We start from the raw sequence: 26,953 nt of genomic DNA on the forward strand, positions 1-26,953 counted from the left end.
TCTCGGAAATGGGAAGCACTAAAAGATGGGGAGGGGAGATGGGAGGAGGAAGGTCACTTGAAAGCCTCCTGTTTTGTTTTGTTTACAAATTCTTCACCTTGGGCAGCTTGGTGGTATCCAGCTCTCTGCATTCCAGCTGCCTGTGAACTCCCTGAGGGTCCGCAGGGGAGGGTAACTTCCTGTGCCTCCCTCCCTGCACCCCCCCTTTTGACACTAATGATACTGGCTTCGTGAAGTCCAGTATCATTCCACACCCTCTCTCTCCAAGCCCTTCCATTCCTAAGTCTATGTAGATCTACACTACTCTACCCACTCCCTGATCCTCCCACCTGCTCTCCTCTTATCTTTCATATTCCCTTTCTATAACCTCTACACTGCTCCTCAAAAATGGGTAAAAGCAATTTGAGGAAACCGTGACCTTGTGACACCCAAAAGTTTTCTTTTGCCTCTAAGTATTGAGACACATGATTGAGAAAGACTGAGCAAGATAAATTCCACCCTTGATGTCCTAGACCTTGAAAGTGTTGAGGGAGAAGCAATGAACATCATAAATAAATCTCTTATTGATTTCAAATGTCCTGAGTAGCTGGAGAACCAAAAGGAAATTCATGTTTGCTGAGTAATAGAGATTGAAATGTTCTGTGTTGGTATTCTCAGGTCAAAGTGGCCAACTAGTGTTAGATGCCTGCCCGCCCCACCCCCCAAAAAAAAAAAAAAAAAAAAACCTACCCTGGAACCTGAAAGGCTATTTTCCAGTTCTTATTTGATTCACAATGTGAGCCATTATTCATAAATTCACTAATGTTCTGACTCTGAAAGCCCTTCACAGGAAAGGATATTAACTGTACTCAGTATGTAGAATCTAATCCATTTGATGATGATGTACTTACTTGCTGAAGAATAAATTTGAGTAGGGATCAAAAAAGGAATGGCAGAATGACCAAGCTCCAACTTGGGGGTTGTGGGTCTGAACAGTTAACAAAGACATTTTTCCAGGTGACTCATTGTAGGAACTCTTAAAAAATTCTAAATTGGAATAGTTTGAAACTAGTCCTCTAGGTGAAAAGCCGCTACTAACCAGTCCCCAGTGATGGGCTAACTGAAAGATGGGAAAAATAAAGATATAATCAAGCGACTGGGAGGCTTTATAAACCTTTAATTTGTTTTCTAGACCTAGAAATTGTTTTATTGCCAAGCATAAGCCTAGCCTGCAAATATAGAAAACAAATAAGTCAACCCCCCTCAGCACCCACTGCAAATATCAAAACATAGTTCAGAGAAACACATAATTAAAATGAAAGGCCATAGGGAAGTCTGCCTGGAACCACACTTAAGAAGCACCATTAAAGTAGGAAAAGAATGGAATCCTCCACAATGAACCTATAGTCTGAAAGGCAAAGATCCCTTGATCAAAACATTTATTTATCTTTGTGCCTCGGAAATAAGGGGTTGTGTGTTTATTCCCAAGCATTAAGGACAAGAAAATATATGGTTTCTTAACAGAAAAGTTCCTCCTGAAAGAAATTAAAATACTGGATGTATTTTTAGAAAAAGAGAACTCATCTGATGGTTGTTATTCTATAACAGACCTATCCCTCATTTTCAGGGGGCAGGGGATAGGGTCGGGGTGGGGCACCCACCCACCGGTTACTCTCATGCGTTGAAAAGAGTAAAATGTCCTCTGTTATTATTCTTGGGTTTGGAATTCAGGTGGGATAATTAGGACATTCTTGCAGAGTTCCACCAACCTCTCACACACAAGCTCTGTAATTGTTCAAGGGTTTTTTGTTTGTTTGTTTAGCTTTGTTTGTTTGTTTTTTTCTTTGCTCACTGGCAAATATAACTCAGCATAATCTCATTCCACTAGTGCATTGCAAGAAAGAGACTATGCTCTTTTTTTAGAATGAGTGTGGACTAAATATCCATAAAGCATAATAACGCTAATGAGAATTATGAGCACTTAACAACTATTCATCATTAGAAAGGTAATGGGGATCATAAAACAAGTATAAAAAAAGCCCAGTGACTTGAATCTTATTTCATCAAGTCCTTTCTTTGAGCAGATTTTTCATGCGTGGCTCTCTGGCTGTTTTTCAGTGTCCTTTCTCATTGAGGGTATTAAGGGCCTTTTGAGCAGCGTGATTCATTGTTGCCTGGCACTCTGCACAGCATTAGACTTTCTGCCTCTGCTCACTAAATGCCAGCAGCCCCTGGTTATTATCATAACCCAGACCACCCCCATACATTTCCAAATGCCTTCTATTGATACCTCTCCTGGCTGAGAACTATTTCCTGTGGTTCACGTGTGGGGCTTGGAGAATAGATTGAACCCCATTTGAAATTTCCAGAGGGAAGATTTTAGAATTTTAAAAAGAGATATTGGTTGTGAGATTCGGAAAGAAGTAATGTGCAGCATTATAGTTCCCGATTTAAATTCAGAGATGTAGCCACCCATATTCTATGCCACAACTTGGTTGCCAGACTGGACTCCTTCAAAGGTAAACTCCAGTACATCATAAAGTAGTCGAAAGACTAGGATGATGGGGAAAATAGGAGTGGTGTATAGAAATTAATCACCCTTTCTTATTAACTAAAAGGAGTTTTTTGGTTTATTTTTATGAGGTGGGTATGTGTGTGTGAATTCTAAAGCTTCGTCTCCATGATCTTTTCAGGAGAATTTTACTTCTTTCTTTTAGCTATTTCAGTGGTCAATATATTAAATCATTTCCTTCTCTCTTAGAAAAATAATTTCTGCCTAATTTGGGTTACATGTAAAATGAAACAGAAACATTAGCAAATATATTTAATGTGAGTCTATGCTTGCCCATTCAAACTGCCTAAACATCTAACAGGATTCTGTTTGCACTTTTTCTTGGCCCCATTATGTTCAAAATGTACAATGCCCTCTCAACAACAATTTTCATTGCATGTAATGACTCTCAACTCAAGCAACTCAGATAGGGGTAGAAGGCAAAAGGTTTCCTCTTCCCCATTAGGAATCAGTAGTATAGTGTTTCTATGCATTAACGATAATCTGGAAGGGAAATTAAGAATACAGTTCCATTCCCAGTAGAATCAAAAAGAATAGAATACTTAGTAATTAACTTAACCAAGGCAATAAAAGACTTGTACAATAAAAACTATAAAACATCACTAATGGAAATTATAGACACTTAAATAAATGAAAAGACATCCCCTGTTCATGGACTGGAAGATGTAATATTGTTAAAATGTCAGTACTGCCCAAGGCAACATACAGATTTGATGCAATCTGTATTAAAATCCCAGTGATAATTTTTGCAGAAATAGAAAAATCCATCCTAAATTTTGTATGGAATACCAAGGGCCCCGAATAGCCATAAGAATCTTTAAAAAGAACAATTTGGAAGACTCACACTTTATAATTTCTTACTACAAACTTACTACAAAGCTATAGTAATCAAGAAAGTATGGTGCTTGCAAAAAAGATAGACATAGGCTAATGAAATAAGATAGAGAGCCCAGAAATAAACCCTCACATATATAGTCAAAAGACTTTCAACAGTGGTGATGAGACCATTCAATAGAGAATGAATCTTTCAACAAAGGTTTCTAGGAAAAGTAGATATCCATATGCAAAACTAAATAAATAAATTTGTACACTTTACACCATATACAAAAATTTATTTAAAATGGATCAAAGACATAAGAGCTAAAACTATACAACTCAGAAGAAAATGTAGGGAGGAAAACCTCTCTCTCTGTAATTACTCCCATTTCTGTCAAAGATAACAACAAGACTAATTCGTTCACAAATTAAGTTCATTTTCCATAAACTTGTTCTGATTATTCACATAAAAGCAGCAAGAATAGTGACTAACCATATAGATTCATTCACTGTTTGCTTTGCTGAAACTTTTTATAAGAATTTCAAAATAAACTCTTAAAAGCTTCTCCAAGCTCGGAAGCCAAACAGAGGATTTGCCATCAGACTTTACATATAGATTTGGGTGGATTTTCCTCTTTTTGAGATCTGCAAAATATCCTGAGGTTCCCAGGCCTGCCAGGAAGTGACCTTCCTTGCTCACCTGATAAGGCTACCAGGAACCCTCTAAACAGAATTGGCTGATTTTTGCAAGGGGCTTTATTGGTGCCAGAGTGTCAATCTTATGTCCTTAAAACTATCTGGTCATACCTGAGTCTACATATGTCTCTCTCAAATAACACATTTCAGTCAAAGCCTTGGTAAATAACCAATGTTTCCAGTTAGGTCATGTTACAAGGAGAATAGATTCTTATTGCACTTATGCAAATAATTATATTGCCATGAAAATAAGAATATTCATCAAGAGTTTCTTTTCTTTGGCCATGCCCATGGCACGTGGAAGGTCAGGGGTCAAACCCATGCCACAGCAGTGACCTGAGCCACTGTAGTGACATCACCAGACCCTTAACCCTCTGCATTATAAGGGAACTCCAAGAGTTTCTTAATTCTGGAGGGATCAAGTAGGGAGAAAAAGTAAATGTTTCATCTTTGTTCACAAAGGTATAATTTACTAAATTACTCTAAGTCATGAGTAGCTTAAGAGAAAAGAGAAAAAAATTTCCAGATTTAAGGAAAACATTAAAGAACCAACAATATTTCAAAGTCATAAAAATTATGATTCATTCAATCCCATGTAATTAATTCTTATTGATCTTGATCTTTTGTTAGCAGTTTTATGAATCTAGTTTTCCTTAGATTTCTTTAAATTCTTATTCAGTTCAGTGGTATGACCTGAAAGTTATTGAAACCTGTATTCTACAGTACTCCTCAGAGCCCTTCCTATGAATTTATCTGATAATGAAACACGTTTATAAAAGTCATCAAAGTAAAACAATAATTGTAAATAACATAAGACTTAATAATGGCCAGAGTTGAAGACATGATGAAAGTTCATGACAATGCTACTGATAAGAAAGTTTGGTTATTTCCATGACATACATTCTAAGGTAAGAACTAGTGATAAAATATCCTCCTCAAGATATAACAGGGAGTTCCCTTTCTGGCTCAGCAATAGCAAACCTGACTGGTATCCATGAGAATGCAGGTTCGATTCCTGGCCTCACTCAGTGGGTTTAGGATCCAGTGTTGCCTTGAGTTGTGGTGTATGCCACATATGAAGCTCGGATCCCACATTACTGTGGCTGTGGTGTAGGCTGGCAGCTGCAGCTGTGATTTGACCCCTAGCCTGGGAACTTCCCTATGCTGTGGGTGCAGCCTTAAAAAAAAAAAAGGTGTATCAAATTTCTAGCAATATCGTATAATTTCTGGAATACTCATATACCTATATAAATATAACATTAAAAAGGCTTAGTATTACCTTATTTGACAGTGCTTCCCATGTAATTTAACATATCAAATTAGCCTAATTAAACATCTCCCTTTTTTTAATAAATAGGAAAAATCTTTTGAGATGTTCCAGGGACCCTCTGGAAAATCCCAAGTTACTTCCAAGTCAAAAGACATCATTTAGAATTTGATTTGGGAAAGTTTGTCAAAGGGTTTGGACACTTGACTAAATAGGATCACAAATAATTATGGAACAATACTTATTTAATTAAAATGATAATAGGTTTTAAAGGCAAATATAGACGGTTACGTAGTTTTAAGTAAAATATAGCTCATATAAAGATTCAGTTAAATACTCAAAGATCTGATAAAGACAACATGAAGCACAGAAAATTATTTAGCAAAGCATAAAATCTTTGCTTCCTAGGTAGATTACTTGAAAAAAAAAATCATAATATCTTATCAGGAGGAGACAAACAGTTCAGTAAAACTTGCCCTTTTAGTACATGAAAGAAAATTAAATTTTAGTTTTACATAAGCACACTATTGATATTAAAGCTTATTTTTAAAACCTTTGTGTTAACAATTCAGTTTAGCCAGCTTGATTACACAAGGTAACATTTTCTTCATCTCGCTTTCCAACTTTTTATTTTCTTTTACTTTGTCCTTTGTTTCCCTTTTTCCCATTGTGAAATAACCAACCTTACACTAGAATAAAATTACTTTTATTTCCTTAACAATAATGCATCTTCAATACCTTACACCTCTTTTAACCCCGAAACACAACCTACTTTACTTGCACAGGGATTTTTTCTTATTAATTCTAGTAGTTTCAGTTACATATATTAATAAGAATTTTTTTTCTTGGAAACCTTAATTTCTAGTAAAAACCAAGAAGTTAGCAGTTTGAACTGTGTGTTATACCAGCACTCTTGGATTATGAATATAGTTAATAATTTCTGGAAACACATGTCTCTTCATATTGAAGCCTTTCAATGTGGTACATAATATGTTTATTAATAGACCCAAATATCTTTAGTTTATTTGGAATAAGAAGCCAAAAATAGATAAATATATGTTCAATAATTAATATTTCTGTGTTTTATCTTATTTGGAATTATCTAGACAGTCAATAAATTTCTAGCATTTAATAAAACTTGGCAAAACTCTAAGGGTGTAAGTTACCAAAGAGATTTGGGAAACTATTTAAGTAGACATCATAAAACATAATTATTATTGAAAAGTTCACTTAAAATTTTTTATCCCACTTACATTTATTTAATTCACTTGTTCCCAACAGTGATTACTCATTATCTAGATTACTCATGAAAATTTCATGAAACATCAAAGCAGCCAGCCATCATTTTAAATTATTTTTCCTGTTTACAAATTTTGCAACAGAAATAACATGAACTTAATTGACTAGTTAACCCAGGCAGAATAAAAGTTACATGTCTGTGTTATATTTAATGCTGACAACTCTGAAGACATACATATTTTAATCAAAGCACAAACTTGAACTAACATTTATTTAGCAAATATTATCTCACATCACATGTACTTAAAAAACATTTGTGTTAGTTTCTATATTTCTCAGTTTTAGCAATACTTAATTCATAAGAGCTTAAGTTTAAGCCAATTAAACAGAGCTCATTTACAAACTGATTTTGGCAACACAATTCAGAAGCAGAAAAATATACACATATGTAGTATACGTTTATAGACATAAGTAAACATACAGACATAGACTTTATAGCTTTCATTCTAAAATTTTATCCATGTATAAGGTAGAATAAAATAACAGTCACAAGTTTATAAATAGCAATTATATCTCTATTGGACAGGACAAGTTAAGATTACCCTCTCAAATGACTAAAACTTTTTTACTAACATTTGTGCAGAAGACTTTTAAGATTTGTATTTGTCCTCATCAAGTAATCTTATGAATGCTATACACTAGATTTAGGCGAGGAAAATCCATAGCAGTTTGTATTTTTCAAAGCCTCTCCTCCACCGTTTTTTTCCTTGAGTCTCAGGAAATTGGAAGCAGAGCAGTGTTTTAGTTATTTACTCCCTGGGGTGTTTACATTTCAAATATATGCTAAGATTTACATCTTCAAGGGATAGGGAAAGAATATAATTTTCTTTTTCTCCCAGGAGTTTTGGAGTTTATTTATTATCAGAGATCTAGGGTAATTACTATTTAATTTTTTTCTTCTTTTCCTTAAGCTCAGGACAGTGGTACTTTCAATGTCTAGATTTCTTAATATTATATGCAAATGCATGAAGATACATGGCAAAGGGTCTAAGTGGACTCTGAGTTGCTCTGGAGTTAAGCTTTCATTTTTCTAAAGATTCAAGTTGCCAGTCGAGTATGGATTATACTTCCTTTTTTTCTCCTGCATTCCTGAAAGCTATCTGCAAAGAAATGGGTAGCTGCTTTCATCATAATGCTTAGAGGCTGACTAATCCAGCCAGGCACACTATTTTAAATTTGCCTTTTTATATTTAAGAGAAGATTTCCTATTGAGAAGGAAATTAAAAGATTTCCATGTTCTGGAGCTTGAGGGCTTAATGCAGGATGCCTTTGAAAAGTCTGCCTAAACCATTCTACAAAGGCCTTTGGATGCTCTCCTTTCTGAATGCAGAATTTAACCTTAGACCAATTCATGTGAAATCCTCTATATTAGCAAATATAGTATATAATATTTAATTTGTAATGTATTTGCTAAGTATCAGTCTCCAGCTGATTCATTTCATGAGCATTTATAGCAGGGCCTGGGATGAATTCTGGTCATCTGTTTCCTTGGTGAGAAGGTTGTGAGCGGCCACTAATCTTTTTAATCCCTCCTTACATTTGGTAGGATCCACTGAAAGTGGAGGTACAAGGGACTTTGAACTTAAAAGATCTGTTTTTCTTCAGGGGATATGAATTCTTGGGAGCGTTGTATAGAATGAACTGAAGCTGGCTGAGCCTGATCATAGAGCCCTGTAAAGTAGGAGGAGTTGAAAGGGACAGCAAAGAGAGCCTTACTGTCTGTCCTGTGCTGCTTTTAAACTTCCTTCATGGCTTTCAGCATTTATATTAGCAACCTGTATACATGAGGCCAAGAGGCCAGAGTGTTCTCTATAAATCTTCTAGGGAAAGGGAAGTTAAAACAGGCAGTTGAATATTTAAGGGATTTTCTGGGGAAGGTGGAGGAATTTGGAGAGTGAAGGGAACTTGCTGAGGCAGTGGGGACAGATTTTTTAAAGGAGAATTGATGTTGGATGTGGTCTTTAATTTGTGTCCTAAATCTAATGTCTATGCGTTCATTTGTTGAGAGAGTCAAATGTAAAGGCTAGCCATTACAGTCCTTTGTGTTCTCTTTTTAATGTGGTCTTTCCACAGGTACCAAGAAGACAGTCATTTAGAATGAGAGCTGTCTTAAAACATCTCTTTCTTTCAAATATGGCCAGTTCAAAGGATCCATTGTCTGGCCATTGATGAGTAGAAACTTATATTCATCTCTATAGTGATTCATACCAGTAAACCTTTTTATGGCTTAACTATGGATGCAAGAGGTATCTCAAAACAGAGTGCAAAAGATATAACCTTCAGAAGATTCAGAAAGTTCAGCCCCAGAATTAGCCTAAGAAAGTAAAGACCTTTATTATCATAGGAAGCAAAAACAGTGTAATGCAAACCATGTCCTCTCTCTCTCAGGAGAAGATATGCCCCTCTAGTCACAGACCTATTAATCTGTGAGTCCAAGCAGACATTAGTAGACTGATGCCTAGCACTAACAAGACAATGAAGCAGCACTAACAAGACAACAAAGGCTGAGATGACAAAGGCCCCTTATGGCCTGGGACTCCTTGTGACAAATTCCTCTGAGAGCTGGCACAATTGAACAAAGAGAATCTGCTTGTGGCTTCATGTCTTGGAATCCAGTCTACTCAACTGGCCACCAAATGCAAGCTATTACTCGAACCCTCTGGCTGGCAGAAACTAGAAAATATTCTCACTGTTACTAAGTCATGCTCTCAGGATTTAGAACAAGATGAAAGGAAAACCTCACCCAGTGTTGGGGTGTTTTTTGTTGTTGTTGTTGTTTTGTTTTTAGGCACTGCCTGTAGCGTGTGGAAGTTCTCAGCCACAGCAGTGACAACACCACATCCTTAACCTGCTGCACCACCAGAGAATTCCCATTACCCAGTTTGTACATGGAGGACCCACAGCAAAGTTTGTCTAAATAGATGCCAGTCTGATGAAAACCATTAACTCACCAGTCTGTGAAGCCAACTTAAACAAGAGACATAGAATCTATGCCTGCACTCTACCCTATGGTTTTTCTTCTTCTGATAAATAACACAAAAGACAGAGAAAAAGAAAAAGAAATGACTATCTCTTGGAGAAAAGGAATGAATAGAAAATAAGAGCACTCATAACAAGTCTTACCCAGAGTGGCTATAGCCAAGGAATTAATTCACACAATGTTTTCTGCTAATTTGAATTTAGAACAAGATAAGGATTCTTATCATTCTGACTTCTGCCAGGCCTGGCAGACAAAGATCTGGGAGACTGATTTGGTAAGAATTCTTTTCTTCTGCCGGCACTTGTTAGAGGTCCAGGATCTCAGCTGCAGCAGCCACCAAAGTGAACCATGTCCAGCCTGAGAAGAGCCCCTCATTGGGCACCAAAACTTAAGAGGAGTAAAACTTTCCCTTTCTTCCATTCTAAACTCTTTGGCTAGTCTAATAATTAGTTGGTAATTAAATTGACATAAGATTAACGGGAGAAAAACAAATGTAATTCTGTATGTATAGGAGCCCATAAAGATACGAGACTCAAAGAAGTGACCAAAGCAGGTAGATTTTACACCTTTTAGCCAAAGAAACAATACATTTGTGGAGAACTGACAAGGCAGAGAGGTTTGGAGTTCAGGTAGCAAATTAGTGAAGAAGTAATAAGCTTTATTGATACAGCCTTCTTGGCCCTCTGGCAATGAGAATGCCCTTTACCTTCTTGGTGGAGGAAGGGTACCTTCACATGGGACATTTATTTCCTCCTTTCAAGGAGACAAAAGAAGGTAAGAGGATCCTTCTTGCACCAGCTGTTTTCTTAATTTTCATTCAGAATAGCCAATATGCCATAGTGGTATATTTTGGGCTGGGGTATTCTGCTCTCCTTCAAAAACATAGGGCAAAATCTTCACAACATGGATTTGGCAGTGATTTCTTGGCTGTGACATCAAAGGCACAGGCAACAAAGGAAAAGATAGACAAATTGAACTTTATGAAAATTAAAAACTTTTATATATCAAGGTATGACAGAGTGAAAAGGCAGTCAATGCAATGGGAGAAAATATTTGCAAATCGTAAACCTGATTAGGGATTCATATCCAGAATATATAGAAAGTTCCTAGAACTCAACAACAACAACAAACCTGATTTTAAAATGGGCAAATGGCTTAAATAGACATTTCTCAAAAAAGATACCCAAATGGCCAATGAACACATGAAAAGGTGCTCAATATCACTAATTATGGGGGGAATGAAAATAAAAGCTGCAATTAGATGTGACTTTATACCCATTATGATGTCTACTATTAAAAAAAAGAAAAAACAAAATAATGTGTTCATGAGGATGAGGAGAAACTGGAACCCTTGTGTACTTTTGGTGATAACATAAAATGGTACAGCTTCCATGGGGAAAAGTATTGCTATTCCTCAAAAACTTAAAAATGGACTTACTCATTCCTGGGTGTAAACTCAAAAAAGCTGAAAGTAGAGTCTTGAAGAGATATGTCTACACCCATGTTCATAGCAGCATTATTCACAATAGCTAAAACATGGAAGCAACCCAAATGTCTATCAACTGATAATGGGTAAACAACATATGGCATACATAGAATGGAATATTATTCAGCCTTAAAAAAGGAATGAAATTCTGACTCATGTTTCAACATGAATGAACCTTAAGGACATTATGCTAAGTGAAATAAAATGGTCATGGAAAGAAAAATACTGTATGATTCCATTTCTATGAGGAATCAAAATTATAGAGAAGAAAGTAGAATGGTGGTTTCTAGGGCTGGAGGAGAAGAGTGTGTGTTATTGTTTAATAGGTATAGATTTTCAGATTTGTAAAATAAAGAGGTATGTGTGAGAGAGAGAGAGGACAAGAGATGCATTTTCCAAATGCTGCAAGCTTAGAAGATAAGCTAGCTTTTTTTTTTATTTACTAGAGTCACTTTTTAGGAAAATGCATACATTAGTAGGGGGTTCTAGCACCCAATTCCAATGTGTAGAGGGAGGCAGTTTCCTTCATACCAATAAGCACTCCTCTGACGCCAGCTGGGGGTCCCACAATTAATTCTGAAACTATCTACCCAGGGATAGCATCAGATTCCACAGGTTAGGGTTCAGTCCTACAAGACTGCCTTCTTCCCCTCCCACCCCTACAATTCAGATGCCAGTCACAAGCGCAGGTTGTAGCTTGTACTTCTGACTGCCTGGCTATAAATCAGAGGTTGCCATGACCTCCTCTGTTATGGAACTCAGAGGAACATTTTACAAATTATGTTACCAGTTTATTATTAAAGGATGTTACTGAGGAACAGCCAGATGGAAGATGCAAAGGGCAGGATATGGGGAAATGTCCCAGAGCTCCCATGCCCTCTCTAGGTGGGCCACCCTGCCAGCATGTCCACGGGTTCACCAACCTGGAAGCTTTCTTAACCCTGTCCATTGGGTGTTTTATGGAGGTTTCCTTGCATAGTCACAATTAATTAAATCATTGGCCACTGGCAATTGATTCAACCTCCAGCCCTTTGTCCCTCTCAGGAGGTTGGAGGTCAGGGGTTACCAAAAGTTCCAACCCTCTAATCATATGGTTGGTTCTTCTGGCAAACAGCTCCCCATCCTCAGGTTACCTGAGGGCTTTTGAAAAGTCACCTCATTAACATAACAAAAGACTTTTATTGGTCTTGGCACATGAGATTCCAAGGGTTTTAGGAGCTCTGTGCCAGGAAGAGGTTAAAGACCAAATATATATTTCTCATAAATCTTAATATCACATACTTCTTTGTAACAGTGGTCTAGGACTCTACAGTTCTTTCAGTTTTCAGGAGAGGGATTTCTTCATTGCTTTTAAAAGAAAGCAGCTAGATGTGAAAAAGAGGAAAAGGTGCCAAATGATTCTGAAAGTGGCTCTAGACTCTGTTGGGTCATATAGTAAAACAAAAACATACAGGATGGATCTTCCTAAAACTAGAAGCATAAACCAAAGACTATGTCTACTTTTTTTCTTAAGTCCATTTAGGTTTTATGTGACCTCCCCCTGGCATTTCTAGACTTGCGTCCTGCCATATCCTTCTTCTTTTCCCATCTCAACACTCTGCCTTCCCACTTTTTCTTCTCTGCCTGCAAGAGGTCTCCTAACACGGTAGGTAGAATAAAGGCCCTCAAAGATGTCCATGGCCCCATCCCTGGAACCTGCAGATTGTTATGTTATATGGCAAAGGGGAATTAGTTGCAAGTAGAATTAAGGTTGTTAATCAGCTGACCTAAACATAAAGAGATTAACCTGGCTTAAAAGGGTGGGCCGGTGTGGTTATAACATTCTTAAAAGTGGAAGAAGCCAGAGGAGAGTCAAAGAGAGAAGTGACTACAGAAGAGGTCAGAGTGATGCAATGTGAGAAGGACTCAACTCACCTTTGTTGGCTTTGAAAATGAAGGAAGAAGCCAAGGAATGCTGGCAGTCCTTGGAAGCTAGACAAGGAAAAGAAACATTTTTCCCTTAGACCTTCTGAAGGAATAAAGCCCTGCCAATATCCTGATTTGAGCCCAGTGAGACCTATGTCAAACTTCTAACCTCCAGAACTGGAAGATAATAAATTTATATTCTTTAAGCCCCTAAATTTGTGGTAAGATGTTACAGCAGCAATAGAAAACTCACTTTCTGGAGTTCCCGGCACCTACAGCTCTGATTAGACCCCTAGCCTGGGAACCTCCATATGCCACAGGAGCAGCCCCAGAAAAGGCAAAAATACAAAAAAAAAAAAAAAAAAAAAAAAAAAGAAAAGAAAAAAAACCTCCCTTTCCGTCTCAGCCTCTTCATGACAGCCACAGCTTTTTCCAGGAAACATAAACAAGCATTAGGACATAGACTTTCCTAGATGCTGAAATGCAAATAGTAGATCATTTAATCAGTTGATGGCTGATCTGTTAGTCAACCACAGAGGAGCCCTTAATACTGGTGGTATAAACAAAATGGGTGCTTATTTCTCTTCTTATAGATGGGAGCAATTTCACAGCTGGCATGGTGGAGCTACAGTTCAGTAAGGAGCCAGCTCCTTCTTGCTCATCCTGGAGTATAGCCTATAGGTTCAAGAAGGAGCTTTAGGGTCAACATGACTACCTTCCATGCCAGTAGTAGGAAGAAGGGGAGGCAAAGGGCACATCGCTTCCCATCAAGGACGTTTCTGCTTATGTCTCATTGGCCAAAACTTAGTTGTATAACCATACCAAGCTGCAAGGTAGCTTGGCAGTGAATCTTTCAGCAAAATATCCCCAACTAAAATTCAGGGTTCTGAGGTCTCTGTTAAAAAGAAAAACAATTAATAATACCAATGAAGAAGACGAAAAGGTGTATTGAAAGCAAGCTGTGGTTTCTAAGCCAAGGTTGCTAAATGATCTGGTTCAGATTCAAGGGCAGGAGTATAGCTGGCCACATTCCCAAAGCTCCCTTAGGCCCAGGAAGTTTTTAGAAATTCTGTAATAGTCTATATTCTAATGTGGTAAATTCTAGTTTGGAGGAAATATCAACTTCACAGAATAGTATCCAGAGGCTTATAGATCATGGCTACTTCCAAATTTGGATGAATGAAAGGTTAGTCTACTCTACTAAAGAGGTAATCAATATTCTCTCTTGGTCCTATGAAGTTTTGTAAGGCTCTTAGATGTTCCTTTGACTTGGGACATATGATTTCCCTATGGGGCTGAGATGGTTGTGTCCCTAACCATGCTTTTTTTGTTTTTAAATGCAAGATGCTCAAGCATTTGATTGTAATCTTCAAGCATTTGAAAGTAACTTGAAAGTTGTGGTCTTTGTGACTTCATAACTCTTTGTCTTCCTTCCCATTTCATTGTCTCCAAACCCTTTGAAAATAAATTGAAGGAACTGTTAATTATCTTCCAATTTATACTCTAAATGTTGTTGGGCTTGCTTTTGCACCATTCCTTATAAAATAACACTGTCTACAGAGAGTTATGCCTGATTTCTTTGTTTACAGAGAGTTATGCCTGATTTCTCCTTTTGTCTCAAAGAACTGCATATCAAGAAATGGCAAACAAGGAAGATAATTTATAGATATTTGCTTTTTTGATAATATAAATTGTTTCTTGATTTTAGTGGATAAGTAAAAATCTATGGACTGAACTTACCATGGGTTATTCTCCCTTGTCCAGCTTTGCTGAGTGTCCTCTTTCCTTTTTGAGATGGTAGCCTAATCCTACTTTATCCCTAGATAAAAATATTCCCCCAAGCTAGCAGAAGTCAAGGTTTTTAATGTAATGTTTTCAGAACAAGATTCAACCAGTGTTGACTGAAGCAGTGTTTAATGCTTCTCATTTTGGGGGTCATGCACTCTAGTTAAATTGCAGCTCTCAGATATTGCTTCACTATTAAGTGTCAGTGACCTCAAGAGTTATGTTTACACAGATAGTCCTAGAACAGCATATAGAACCATGACATGGAACCACACCTGATCAGCACGTTGGGGAAATGGGCACCAAAAATAAAATAGGATACTTTCTGAGATGAACACCAAGAATAAAGTGAGAAGGTGGGTCACTGAGAAATGAAATTGGGATAAGACTTGAAAGGAGTCAGGGGGGCAAGAATAGGATAGGGGGTTTGGCAAAGAAACCATCTCAGCATGTACATAGGTACAAAACTCCACCCTGTAAACATTTATGTTCCATTTCTACACTGATAAAAATATTAAGTTTGTTGTATTTAATTTAGAATACTACTAATGAATTCACTGGAGCAATGAACAATTAAACATAGCACCCTCCTCCCCTTGGCATTACAGATTGCTTCTGAAGAATTATGAGTCAAGTGATTGGTTGTGAATCAAGCCATATATCAAATAGAGTGGAAAGAGAGGACTGTTTAAAAGAATGGTGGATAAAGAACACACAAAAAAGCCGCACCTCCTACTGCAGCATCTCTGCAGTATAATAGATGGAGATTCTTGCAGTTAACCAGAAAGTCAAATTTGGGCCCATGGTGAGAGCATTGTAAACTTAGTGTCTTCAGTCTTGAAGGATCATATAATTTACCATCCCTGCCTCTCCTCACCTTTTATTCCTCATCCTCTGAGGGGACCTAACACAGTATATGACAATAGCAGTACCCAGTTGTGTATATAGATAACAACAATAATAATGCTTACTGCCACTCTTACCATTTTGAACTTATTTCATAAATTAAGGTAAATTTAACAATTTGCTTTCTCGGTGTGGCAGTACATCTTATCTAATTTGATGAACAAATCAAATTCTTTTTCCCCTGATAAGGCATGGAAGGGCAGAGGTAGGGAGCTAGAAAAGCAAACCTCTTCTGATCTCTCTGCCCCTCAGACTTGGTGCTGGATTGGGGATGTGGATGGTTGGAGGAGGCTGGCCTGACTACAGCCATTCTTTTGAGATCCCCCATTTACAATGAACTTGCACATTTGGCAGCTCCTGAATTCCCTGATGGATTTTCCCTCCTTGTTTTCTTTCCTAGTGTGTCTGAAAAACCCACCCAGCATTCCAATGGCCAGCAACAATACCGCCAGCATAGCACAAGCCAGGAAACTGGTAGAACAGCTGAAGATGGAAGCCAACATCGATAGGATAAAGGTAAGGATGGCATAACCCACACAGCTCAGCCAGCTGTGATTGTAAGGAATGTGACTTGCAGTCTTGTGTCATTTGACTGCTCTTCAATGGAGAGCGATGAAACCGGCTGGTGGTGATGAAGCCATGGTGGGAGAGAAACTTAATGATTAGGCAAGAGTTCCTTTTTCTAATGTGTCTTTGCCTTCTTTGAATGTCCCCAGAATATAAGGATAGTATAAATTTAAACTGGTTCTTCATGTAGAATTCAAAACAAAACATAGGCTAATGGCTGAGTTCTTACCAAGGGATTTGGAGAAGCTACAAAAGATAGCAGTCTACCAGTTCACCTCTCCGACCTGGTAAAGACCCCTTTGTCATTTGGGTTTTAATATTTTTGGTCCTGATATAGGTTCTAATTTATCATGTCTGTCTTTCATGTCTAGTTCTTCTGTTTACCCTTGCAGCTTTATTATTATTTTCTTTTTATACCTTTGGATTCTTTTCTTGGAAACACAAATACCACACACAGTCTCCCTAAGAAGTCAAACAGCATAGAGATTTAATGGGAGTTAATAGTCTACTTTTTTTCTCTCACTCCCCAGACCTAACCTGACAGTGTTGCCTTAACTTAGACCTAGCATATTGAGCCAGGACTTTAAATCCACACCTCTTGTTGGCAGATTTTCGATGTACATTGACCCACACAGTATCATTATTAGCTAAGAACTACTGCAGGATGGTAAAATAAATTTTTGTCAACTGTCAAAGCTTCACTTCCCCAGAAGACCCAAGCATGTTATAAAGTGGAACTCAGAAATAGATTTCATTTTATTAAAATTAGAACATTTTTCCAAATGCCTTTTTTAAACTAGAAGATTTTTTTAAACTAGAAGATTTTTCCTTTTTTATCCACAACTGACTCAGCAACCTGAACAATCCAGCCCTCTTTTGGAACATGCTTCTCGGGCAAGGGTCAATAAATTATGGGTCATGAGCCCAATCCAGCCCATTGCCTGTTTTTGTCAGTAAGGTTTTGTTAGAAAACAGCCCCACCCATTTTACATCTTGTCTATGGTTACTTTCACAATGCAACAGCATAGCAGAGTGGTTGCAACAGAGACCATGGGGCCCACAAAGCCTAAAATTTTTATTCTCTGTCCATTTAGAGAAAAATTTTGCTGTCCCCTGATCTAGAGCAATGGTTCTCAGCCCACCTGTATATTCAAACCACCCAGGCAATTCTATAAAAGGACCAATTCTAAGTCCACACTGTAGATCAATTAAATTAGAATCTGTTATGGTATGATTCAGGCATCAGCATTATAATTATTTATTTGCTTTTTAGGGCCACATCCACGGCACATGGAGGTTCCCAGGCTAGGGGTCCAATCAGAGCTGCCTCTGCCAGCCTACACCACAGCCACAGCAACGCCAGATCTGAGCCACGTCTGTGACCTACACCACAGCTCACGGCAATGCCAGATCCTTAACCCACTGAGCAATGCTGAGGATCAAACTTGCATCCTCATGGATACTAGTCGGACTTGCTTCCGCTGTGCCACAACAGGAACTCTGAGCATTATTTTTTAAATTATTAGTTAATGTCAGGTTGAGAGCCATGATCCTATGGGAAGGGCTTTGCTTCTTATAACTCCCATGAGGTCTGTGCTAGAGCATGAAGGGAGAGCTGGTCTTCTTCCAAGAGTAAGCTGAGAAAATATCCATAAACATTGTCCCATCTGTCCTGAATCTCTTTTGTAAAACTTGAGTCTCAGTAATGGGCCACAAAATATAACAGCTTCTTCTTTCTTGCAATAGCTTTACTTCTCTTTATTTATGAATGTGATAAAGGTCGTCACCATTGGTCTTGAGCCTTTATTACCTTCCTCTTCTCATTTTTTACCTTTGCCTCTTCTTTTTTATTTCCTTTCTAAAAAGAAAAAAAGTACAATGTGGCAAGTGGGCATAGTACTTGCTAGAGAAGTGAGGTGGCCCAAGCCCAGACATTGTAGCATCAAAAAGAGTCATTCATTTCTTTTCTTTTCTTTTCTTTCTTTTTTTTTTTTTTTTGACAAGGGTAGGTATTGCCCATGGACCTTCTGGAAAATACCACTTTGCCTTTAGAGGTGGCCCAATTAAGATAGAAGTGTTTGTAGAGCATTCCCGTGGTTGGCATTTTCTGTTGTGCCCAGCATCCCCAGGCCCATCCATGAAGGAGGATGTGATAGTGTTGGTGACAATGAAAAGCTTACAGTGGGAGGAACAGGAAGAAAAAAGATCTTTTCAGCCATAGGTCAAGGCTTCATCACCTCTCTCCTGAATTACTGACCGCAGGGAGCTCTTAGCTGATTTCTGCAGCCTCCTCTCAACCTCATCTCCATCCCTGTCATCAGTTATATTCTATGGTGCTGCCAAAGACAGCTTTCTAGAGGAAAACATCTTTAGGTTCCTCTCCTACTGAAGATTTTTGTCATGATTCCCATCACCTGTAAAATGAAATTCAAACACTTTATCAGCATATGCAAGGTCCTTCTGGCCCCTCCCTCTCTTTTCAGCTTCGTCCCCTTTCTCCCCTCCCCCACCTTGCCATTTGGACCATTTTTAATTCCTTTGATGGAAATTTCAAATGCCTGGAACCTTCACTTTCCTGTCTCCTACATTTGCTTTATCAACTCCAATGACTTCTTGAAGACTTAATCATCATATCATTTAAGAAGCTTTCTCAGTCCTTCATTGTAGGATTGGATTTTGGCTAATTCTCAAATATTCATTTATTCCTTTTTCTAATAAATATTTTATTAAGCACTTTCTAAATTGTCAGGCCTGGTTAGGTCCTGGCGACACAGAGCTTGAGAAAGATGAAGGAACTATTCTTGCTCTCAGAAATCTCCTAATCTACTGAGGGGTTACCCCCAAAATGAACATGACCTATTATCGACACAAATGCTATCCCAAAAGCACAATTACCAAATAGCATCATAAAGAAGCCAACACTATACCCTGATTCCCTTTGTATACTACTTTTTTTTTTTCTTTTTCTTTTTAGGGCCGTACCTGTGGCATATGGAGGTTTCCAGGCTACGGGTCAAATCAGAGCTGCAGGGGCCTACACCACAGCCACAGCAACGCTTGATCTGAGCACCATCTGTAACCTACACCACAGCTAAGAGCAACGCCAGATCCTTAATCCACTGAGTGAGGCCAGGGATCGAACCCACATCTTCATGGATCCTAATCGGGTTCATTAGCCACTGAGCCATGAAGGGAACTCCTGAAGAGACCAAATAAATCGATATTAAAAACGAAAGCATTAACCTAATCACCTTAACTGTGAATGATTGCCTTCCTAGGTGATTGTCACTTTCAAATCTCTGGTGTCCTCTTGACGTCATTAGACCTGAAATTGTTGGAAATACAGCAGCAGCCTGTATTTTAGCATTTGTTCTGCATATCAGAGCCAGGTCGGCATGCTGTGGTGAAGCGTCAGATTATTTTTAGTTTAGCTCCTGGATAAAACTGCCACTGGGTTGCCACTGGGTTGTCAGCTAGCTGGGCGAGGCCTTGGTGATCTGTCTTTCAGAATCTCTTCCAGGCTTCTGAGCCCTCGGGCTTCTCCACCTTCTTTCTGCCCATGAACCTGTCAGTGAGAAGGGGCTGCTCTCTCAGGATCCCACGTTTGTGATTTTCCAGGGCAGTGATCTCTTCCAGCTCTAAAGGCAGCAGTAGCTTTCTGTGCACCAGGCAGAGCCTAAAGCAACTAAGGCAACAAGGAAAAGGGCACAGCTGACACTGGAGCTGTCGAGGGTCCCTAAAGCAGGGTGTGGCCATAACCCTCCTGTGGCCTGCAGAATAACTTGAGCTGCTTAGAGTAAGTAGCCTAAGGTACTGGGACTGAGGAGCATGTTCATTTTAAACCTTGTTTCCTATCCCTGTGCATCACAGATCCTGGGAGATATGGGCTAATGAACCCATTATCTGTTCATAAGCCTCAGGCATATATAATGATACTCCCAGCTTCTCTGTGTTTCTTTGTTAGCTTTTCACTGAAGGACAGAAAGTAAAGAGAAACCAGAAGAAGCCAGGGAGGGCTCTCAGGAGAGGGACAGAGAGGTTGTGAAGACTGTGACACTCAGATGTCTGAAACCACAAGATACACTGATGTTGAGCAAAGGCCAATGAGAGAGAAAACTTGTCCTGAGAGTGGCAGCCACGAGAGCACATCTAAAAGCAAAGGACAGTAGGACTGTGTATTCATCACTATATTAGGACCCTGGACTTCTAATAATAGAAACCTACCCCAAGTTGGCTTGAGCAGAAAGAAGGGATTGATTATAAAAGATGCTGGGGATAACAACATGGTCCTGCTGTACAGCACAGGGAACTATATCCAATTTTTTAATTTTTAAAAAATTAAAGTACAGGTGATTTACAGTGTTGTGACAATTTCTACTGTACAGCAAAGTGACCCAGTCATTGCTCTACAGCCAAAATTGTCACAACACTGTAAATCACCTTTACTTTAATTTTTTAAAAATTAAAAAAAAAAAAAGATACTGGGCATCTCAGTATCCAAGAGTAGTAGCTGGGTAAGCAGGGCAAGTGGGGAAAGTGAGAGCTGGAAGGCCATTGCGAACTATGAGGAGTGCTCTGTGACATGCTTCTGCTTCTGTCTGTGTGTCTGCCTCTTTCTTTTTCTGGGAGGAATAGATTTCTTAGCTGCCTGTCCCATATGGCAGGCTCAAGGTGCCTTCCAATGGCTCTCAGGATCACATGTCACACTTTCAGCTCCATGAAGAAAAAGATAGATTCATGTATGTAACCCCTTTTAGTCTCACTTCTATATTCCTAGAGTTGGTATATTTGTTCTCCCAAGAGTGGGCCATCTACAGCTTCAGTCAGCTGACCTTAGCCTTGAACCATGTCATGTAAACATGATTCCTGGGAACTAGCCCACACATATGAATGGGAAGGGGGCAAACAGTTGAGGAGTGAGGATCACTGCAAGCTGTAAGGATACCTATTAACAGAGGGCGTTGTTGACATCATGAATAATGTAGATATAAATGCAAAAGAAAGCCAAGGCAAGGCGCACCAGTGAAATGATTGCTTCTTAACTAATTGGATGCACCTTAAATTGGCCCCATATAAAAATGTCACACTTATTTCTCATTTCTCCCAAATGGTTTCAGTAGACCTTTCCAGCTGACTTTCCTCACTGTCTTAGGAATATGCTATGCAAATTCCCACCTCTCTGGTTATTCTAGGTCTCTCACTGAGAACATCCTTCCCCTTCATTTTTTTCCTGTCTATTATAGACTAAATGTTTATGTCCCTCCCAAAATTCATATGTTAAAGTCCTAACACCAAATATGATAGTATTTGGATGTGGGCCATTTGGGAGGTGATTAGGTCACAAAAGCAGAGCCCTCAGGAATGGGAGCAGTGCTCTTATTAGACCTCAGAGAGCTCCCTTGCCCCTTCCACCATGTAAGGGTTTAAGCAAGAAGATGGGCATCTATGAACCAGGAATTGAGCCCCTCAATGGACACAGAATCTCCCATCACCTTGACCTTAGACTTCCCAGCCTCTAGATCTATGAGAAATAAATTTGTTGTTTACAATCCACCCATTTTTTTGTACTTTGTTACAGCAGCCCAAATGGACTAGGACTTTATCCAAATCTTACTTCTCTATTGTGTGTCAGTTTAAATCCCTTCTTGCTCATGAATCTTTTTTTTTTCCATTCTGATCATACTGACTAGTCAGTTTACTAATTAGTTTTCCCCTCATCAGATAAATTTTTCAAACTAGACCACATAGTCCTCAATGTCAAAGATTTTGTTATCTGGGAGTTCTTGTGGCTCAGCAGATTAAGAACCCAAACATAGGGACTGTGAAGATGTGGGTTTCGATCTCTGGCCTTGCTTAGTGGCTTAAGGATCCAGCCACAGCTGCAAGCTGCGGTGTAGGTCACAGATGGGGCTCAGATCCTGTGTTGCCTGAAGCTCCAGTTCAACCTCTAGCCCAGGAACTTCCATATGCTGCAGGTGTGGCCCTAGAGAGAGAGAAAAAGAAAAAGAGAATAAAAGGATGCCTGCTCTAGGGACAAACATGGAGAAATAAAGAGGGGCAAGGAAAGAAAAGGGTTTTGTTTTTTTTTTTAAAGATTTTTGTCATCTACTTGGTGATGAGATGTACAGGCAGTCAGGAAGCATTTTTTTTTTTTTTTTTTTTTTTTTTTTTTTTTTTTTTTAGTGCCTAGCTTTATGTTCATGTACCAAGAATGTCATATAACATGACATTAGGAACTACACTCCTCATGACATTTCCAATTACTCTTAATGGCTTGAGAAATTCCAAGCGTGAATGCCACTGGCCAAATAAAACCATAGTCAGAGGAGAAAATTCAGTGAAATACCAAAGAAATTCAATGAATTGATGAGAATAGATCATTTTAAGGATAGGATTTTTCATGCCAAGTGAATAACAAGAATTTATAGTGTATCCCTCTTTTGAGAAGAGTTCAATATAAAAAGAACAGACTGGTTTTCATATCTGACAAATACATATACTTGAACCACATATAAACATTTCTAATAATGGAAGCATCTTTCTGACAGTTGACTCCTAATACATTGGAACTGAACTTCAGGGAAAGCTATACTGAGAAGGGGGCCAGTTAGACATGATGCTTCATTCTAGAGAGGGGATGTATATCCTAGGATTGGGTCTTTTCAGGTATTTTTCTAGCTTTTGAATCCAAAGTTTTAACATCTTGTCTCTGAAATGCTTGTATCCAATTTGTTGGAAAGAGTGAGATTCAACCTTCCTTATAGGCTAATTGAGTGTATTTTCAGGGTTAATAAAATAGGTATAGTATTTGAGGACTTACTGAGGAAAGGGCTGTGCTCAAGGAGAGCCAGTCCTAATTTATTTGATTTGCTGAAAGTTGAGTGAAAAATTTAAATTGAACTCAGGTATACATTGATAATTGAGCATAAAACTTCATTTTTTATGAAGATTGATACAATTTTTAAAATTCAGTAGGTATTTGTTAAGCACCAAGTGTATTCTTAGCCTTATGAATTATACCTGGGAGCTAAAGAAGCAGTACTGTTAAACTTTAATAGTTCGAAATCCCTAGGAAACAAATTTTCCAAATAGCCTAATTTTCAGCCCAGATGAAGCTCTTTCTTCTTCAAAATGTAACTATTTTGGATAATAATTTTGAGTGTCTTTCTTTTTTTATTGAGTAAATTACATATCAGGTACTTTTCTTGATAACTCTTGAAAATCTATTTCCTTTTTAAAAAAATCCTATTGATATGTTATCATCAGTTTAATATCTCCTTGGAGGAACTGATGGGGGGAAGATTTTTGAGAATGCTCACACTTTTTTGACAAATTAAAAATAGTAGCTATTAAAAATTTTTTTAATTAAAAAAATGCGTTCCCTGGTGGTGCAGCAGGTTAAGGATCTGGTGTTGTCACTGCTATGGCTCAGGTCAAATAATAGCTATTTATCCATACAATTGTAATTTCTCTAACATCACAATCAAAGTTTAATCCTGAGTGCTCTTCACAATCAATGTGGGAAGATCCTTTAGACTCACCCTTGGCCGCCGGCAGTGATGTAGGCACCCTGATGACCTGGGACATCATTGTAACGTGGGTGCTTTCCATTTCTGACATTCCTAACCTTGCTCACCCAAGCACCTCTCATGTTTTCAGTACAAATCCAAGGCATAGCAAAGAATACTGAGGTTCCTGCTGAATCTACTAAGGCTCGAAGCAGATATTTTCATTGTTCCTTACTTGAATTACATAGTAATGATTCAGAGAAAAAGAAAGGCTTTAAAGTAGCCAGTAGCTTTTGACCTGAGTCAAAAGACCTTTTTAGATACATGTCAGGTCACTCTCTCCTAGTTTGAAATTTTATGATCTCTTCCCAGAGGTGTGGCAGGTTTTTTTGCCTTCAACCATCTTGCCAGACTTGTGACAGGCAACTTTTGATGTTCACAGTGACATCTCATTTTAAGCCTCCACCCCAGTGGGATCTTTGAAGTCCTTTTAAGCAACAAATTAAAGTTGTCAACCTTGAATGGCCGCATTAATGACTCAACTGAGGAGTATTGAATGATTGATGCCCTTAACACACAGATAACTTCCCACCCACCTAGGCAGTGACCACTTGTCAGTGTTTCTTGGCCTGATGGCTTGCAAACATTTTGCAACATTAATTTTAAGATATTTGTCAATTTCAGGAGGTATTGGAGGTGGAGCTAGAGCCTTATATACTGTTTAAATTCCTAGGTCTGTTTTTTATCCTTCCTGACAATTGCTTCTTTTCAGAGCTGTCAGGGCATCTGCCTAGAGTTGGTTCCTATTCTTTTTCAGAGCGTGAAATCACCTTGGGACTCTCTAGAGTGCCCCTTCTCTTACTTCCTGGGGTTCAGCCCCAGTCTTGTTTGGCAAGGTTGCTGGGGAGCTGAGTTTCAGCAGTTGTCAATCTGGGGAAAGCCTTACACTTATCAAAAGTAAATTCCTCCACTGCACATCACATCTCATCTCATAACATCTCCCTAATTGGGGACACACTCCAGTAGGTCACTGCCCATTCTGAATCACCAGTTTTGGTTCTCTATTCATCATTTCCATCAGTGTTCAGACATAACCTTTATTTATTTCCATCTTAAATAAAACATAAATTTCTTCTCTTGAACTCCCTACTTCCTCCTCCAACAAAGAAGTGTCACTCTGCTTGGCAGTGTTTGTTTGCTCTGCTTGGCACTGTCACATCTCGAAAGAGTTGTCTGTAGTCATTGTTTCTACTTTCTCTTTTCCCTTTCTTTGGAAAAAATTATTTTTACTCTGGAAATAATCACAAAGGCACAGAAGAGTTTCAAGTACCCTGCGGAGAATTTTGTTTGCCCCTGAACCATTTGAGAAAAGTTGTCAGCAGATGCCCTAGCACCTCTGCATACTTTAATATTTCCTACAAGGAAAAACATTTTTCTACACAATCAAAATAGAATTATCATGTATAATTAATATTGATACAGCACTACCTTCTACTCCTCGGAACCCATTTAGGTATTGCAAATCATCCCAGTAATATCCCTTTTAGCAAAAGAACCCAGGTTAGAGTCATGGGTTGCATTTAGCTGTCCTATCAGGCACAGTTCCTTAGATTGCCTTGACTCTCATGGCCATGACATTTTTTGAAGGTTATAGGCAGTTGTTTTATAGAATGGCACTCAGTCTGGGCTTGTTTGACATTTCTCAATGATTTAATTAAAGTGACATGACTTTGACATTAATGTCATAGAACTAATTCATCTCACTGTTCTATCAGTGGTACATGATTTCAAATTGTCACTGGTGATATTAACCTCAATTACTCAATTAAGGTGGTATCTTATAGGTTTCTTCATGTGGTTATTCTTTTTCCCACTGTAGGTAATAAATGTTTGGAGTTTCGGGGAGGGACCTTGATACTGTATAATCATCTCATTCCTCATCAAATGTTCCATTTTGTAAATTTAATTATATTGATATGGACTCATTGTTTCCTCTTTTATTGACTGATTTATACTGATGCTATCATCATCATTAATTTTTTTTATGTTTAAATTGACCCAGACTAAAATACTGGCTACTGTGTCTTTTTGATATGCCTCCCTCATTCTTTGAATATTTTCTCGGTTCTTGGCACAAAAAGATGTTCTAGGGTCCTCTTCTTATTTCTCTGCCCCAACCCTAGAATTATCCTTTTCTCCAAAGAGCACTAGTTCCATTGAGAATGGCATTTAGAAATCAAGATCTGGATGCTAAGTGTGCTCATTTTTAAGGAGCATAGGTCCTCTTAGCAGACAGAGCTAGAGAATACACACACACAGTTTTTCACATCTGTGTTTCTTTATCTGTATGTATTTGTTTATGTAACCATGAGTTCACGTTGACACCACCATGTCCTATCCTGTAGCACAGCTTTCTACTTTCCATATATGTAACTCCCCTCACTGTAAATGAGAAACCTAGCTGCCCTTATCCTTATTTGATCAATTCCCATACATGGAACCAAGCTCCTACTCCGTAACCTCTCTCACTGACATGGGTGCCTCACATCCCACTCAGGCTCCCATACTCCTCACCAGGGTGCCCCCTGCACAGATGCTGTCCTCATGCTGCTCCAGTTGTGACATCCCACCATGGGCCCCTGACCTAGTGTGGAAACTACCTTGCTTGGTCTCACCCATCGCCTTTAAGATTGAATTGTTCATAAAGAAAGGGGAGGAGGAGGCAGGCCCATTTGTTCCTATGCCCATTTCACTCCCACCATTGGACTGAAACTTCTCTCATCAAGGTCACCAGTGACTCCAGATTACTAAATCTACTAGTCAATTCTCAGTTTTCCTCTTACTTGACCTATTGACAGAATTTGACATGATTGATGATTCCTTATGCCTTGAAGCACTTTCCTCATTTGGCTCTCAGTACCCCCTCTGTCACAGGCTACTCCTTTTAAATGTCCTTTGCTGTTCCTCTTAGGCTCCCTGACATCTTACACTGAAGTGTTCCAGGGTTCACTGAAGTCTTCCTTGTTCCTCTCTTTTCTATCTAAATGTACTCCCCTGGTGATCTTGCTGATCCCCAAGGCTTTATATACCATCTCCATGGCCTCAAGTCCCAAATATATGACTTTATATATAAATCTCACTCCATTAATAGATATTTCAATTTCAACCTTTTGAGAACTGAATTCCC

The 26,953-nt window shown here is 38.6% G+C and overlaps 1 protein-coding gene across 6 annotated transcripts in view; it reads left to right on the plus strand.

Moving 5' to 3' along the window:
- The window catches only part of GNG2 (G protein subunit gamma 2), a 166,716-nt gene that overhangs the window by 120,294 nt on the left and 19,469 nt on the right, over positions 1-26,953 (plus strand). For all 6 annotated transcript variants that reach the window (XR_002346920.1, XR_002346914.1, XM_021101887.1 and 3 more), the window contains one exon: positions 16,092-16,207. Coding sequence is in view for 4 of the 6 variants with exons in the window: in XM_021101887.1 (XP_020957546.1) it covers positions 16,121-16,207 (87 nt within the window). In the remaining 2 variants the exon portion in view is untranslated. The remainder of the gene's footprint in view (positions 1-16,091; positions 16,208-26,953) is intronic.

This window comes from Sus scrofa, chromosome 1 (genome assembly GCF_000003025.6).
Source record: "Sus scrofa isolate TJ Tabasco breed Duroc chromosome 1, Sscrofa11.1, whole genome shotgun sequence".
Classification (NCBI taxonomy): domain Eukaryota; kingdom Metazoa; phylum Chordata; class Mammalia; order Artiodactyla; family Suidae; genus Sus; species Sus scrofa.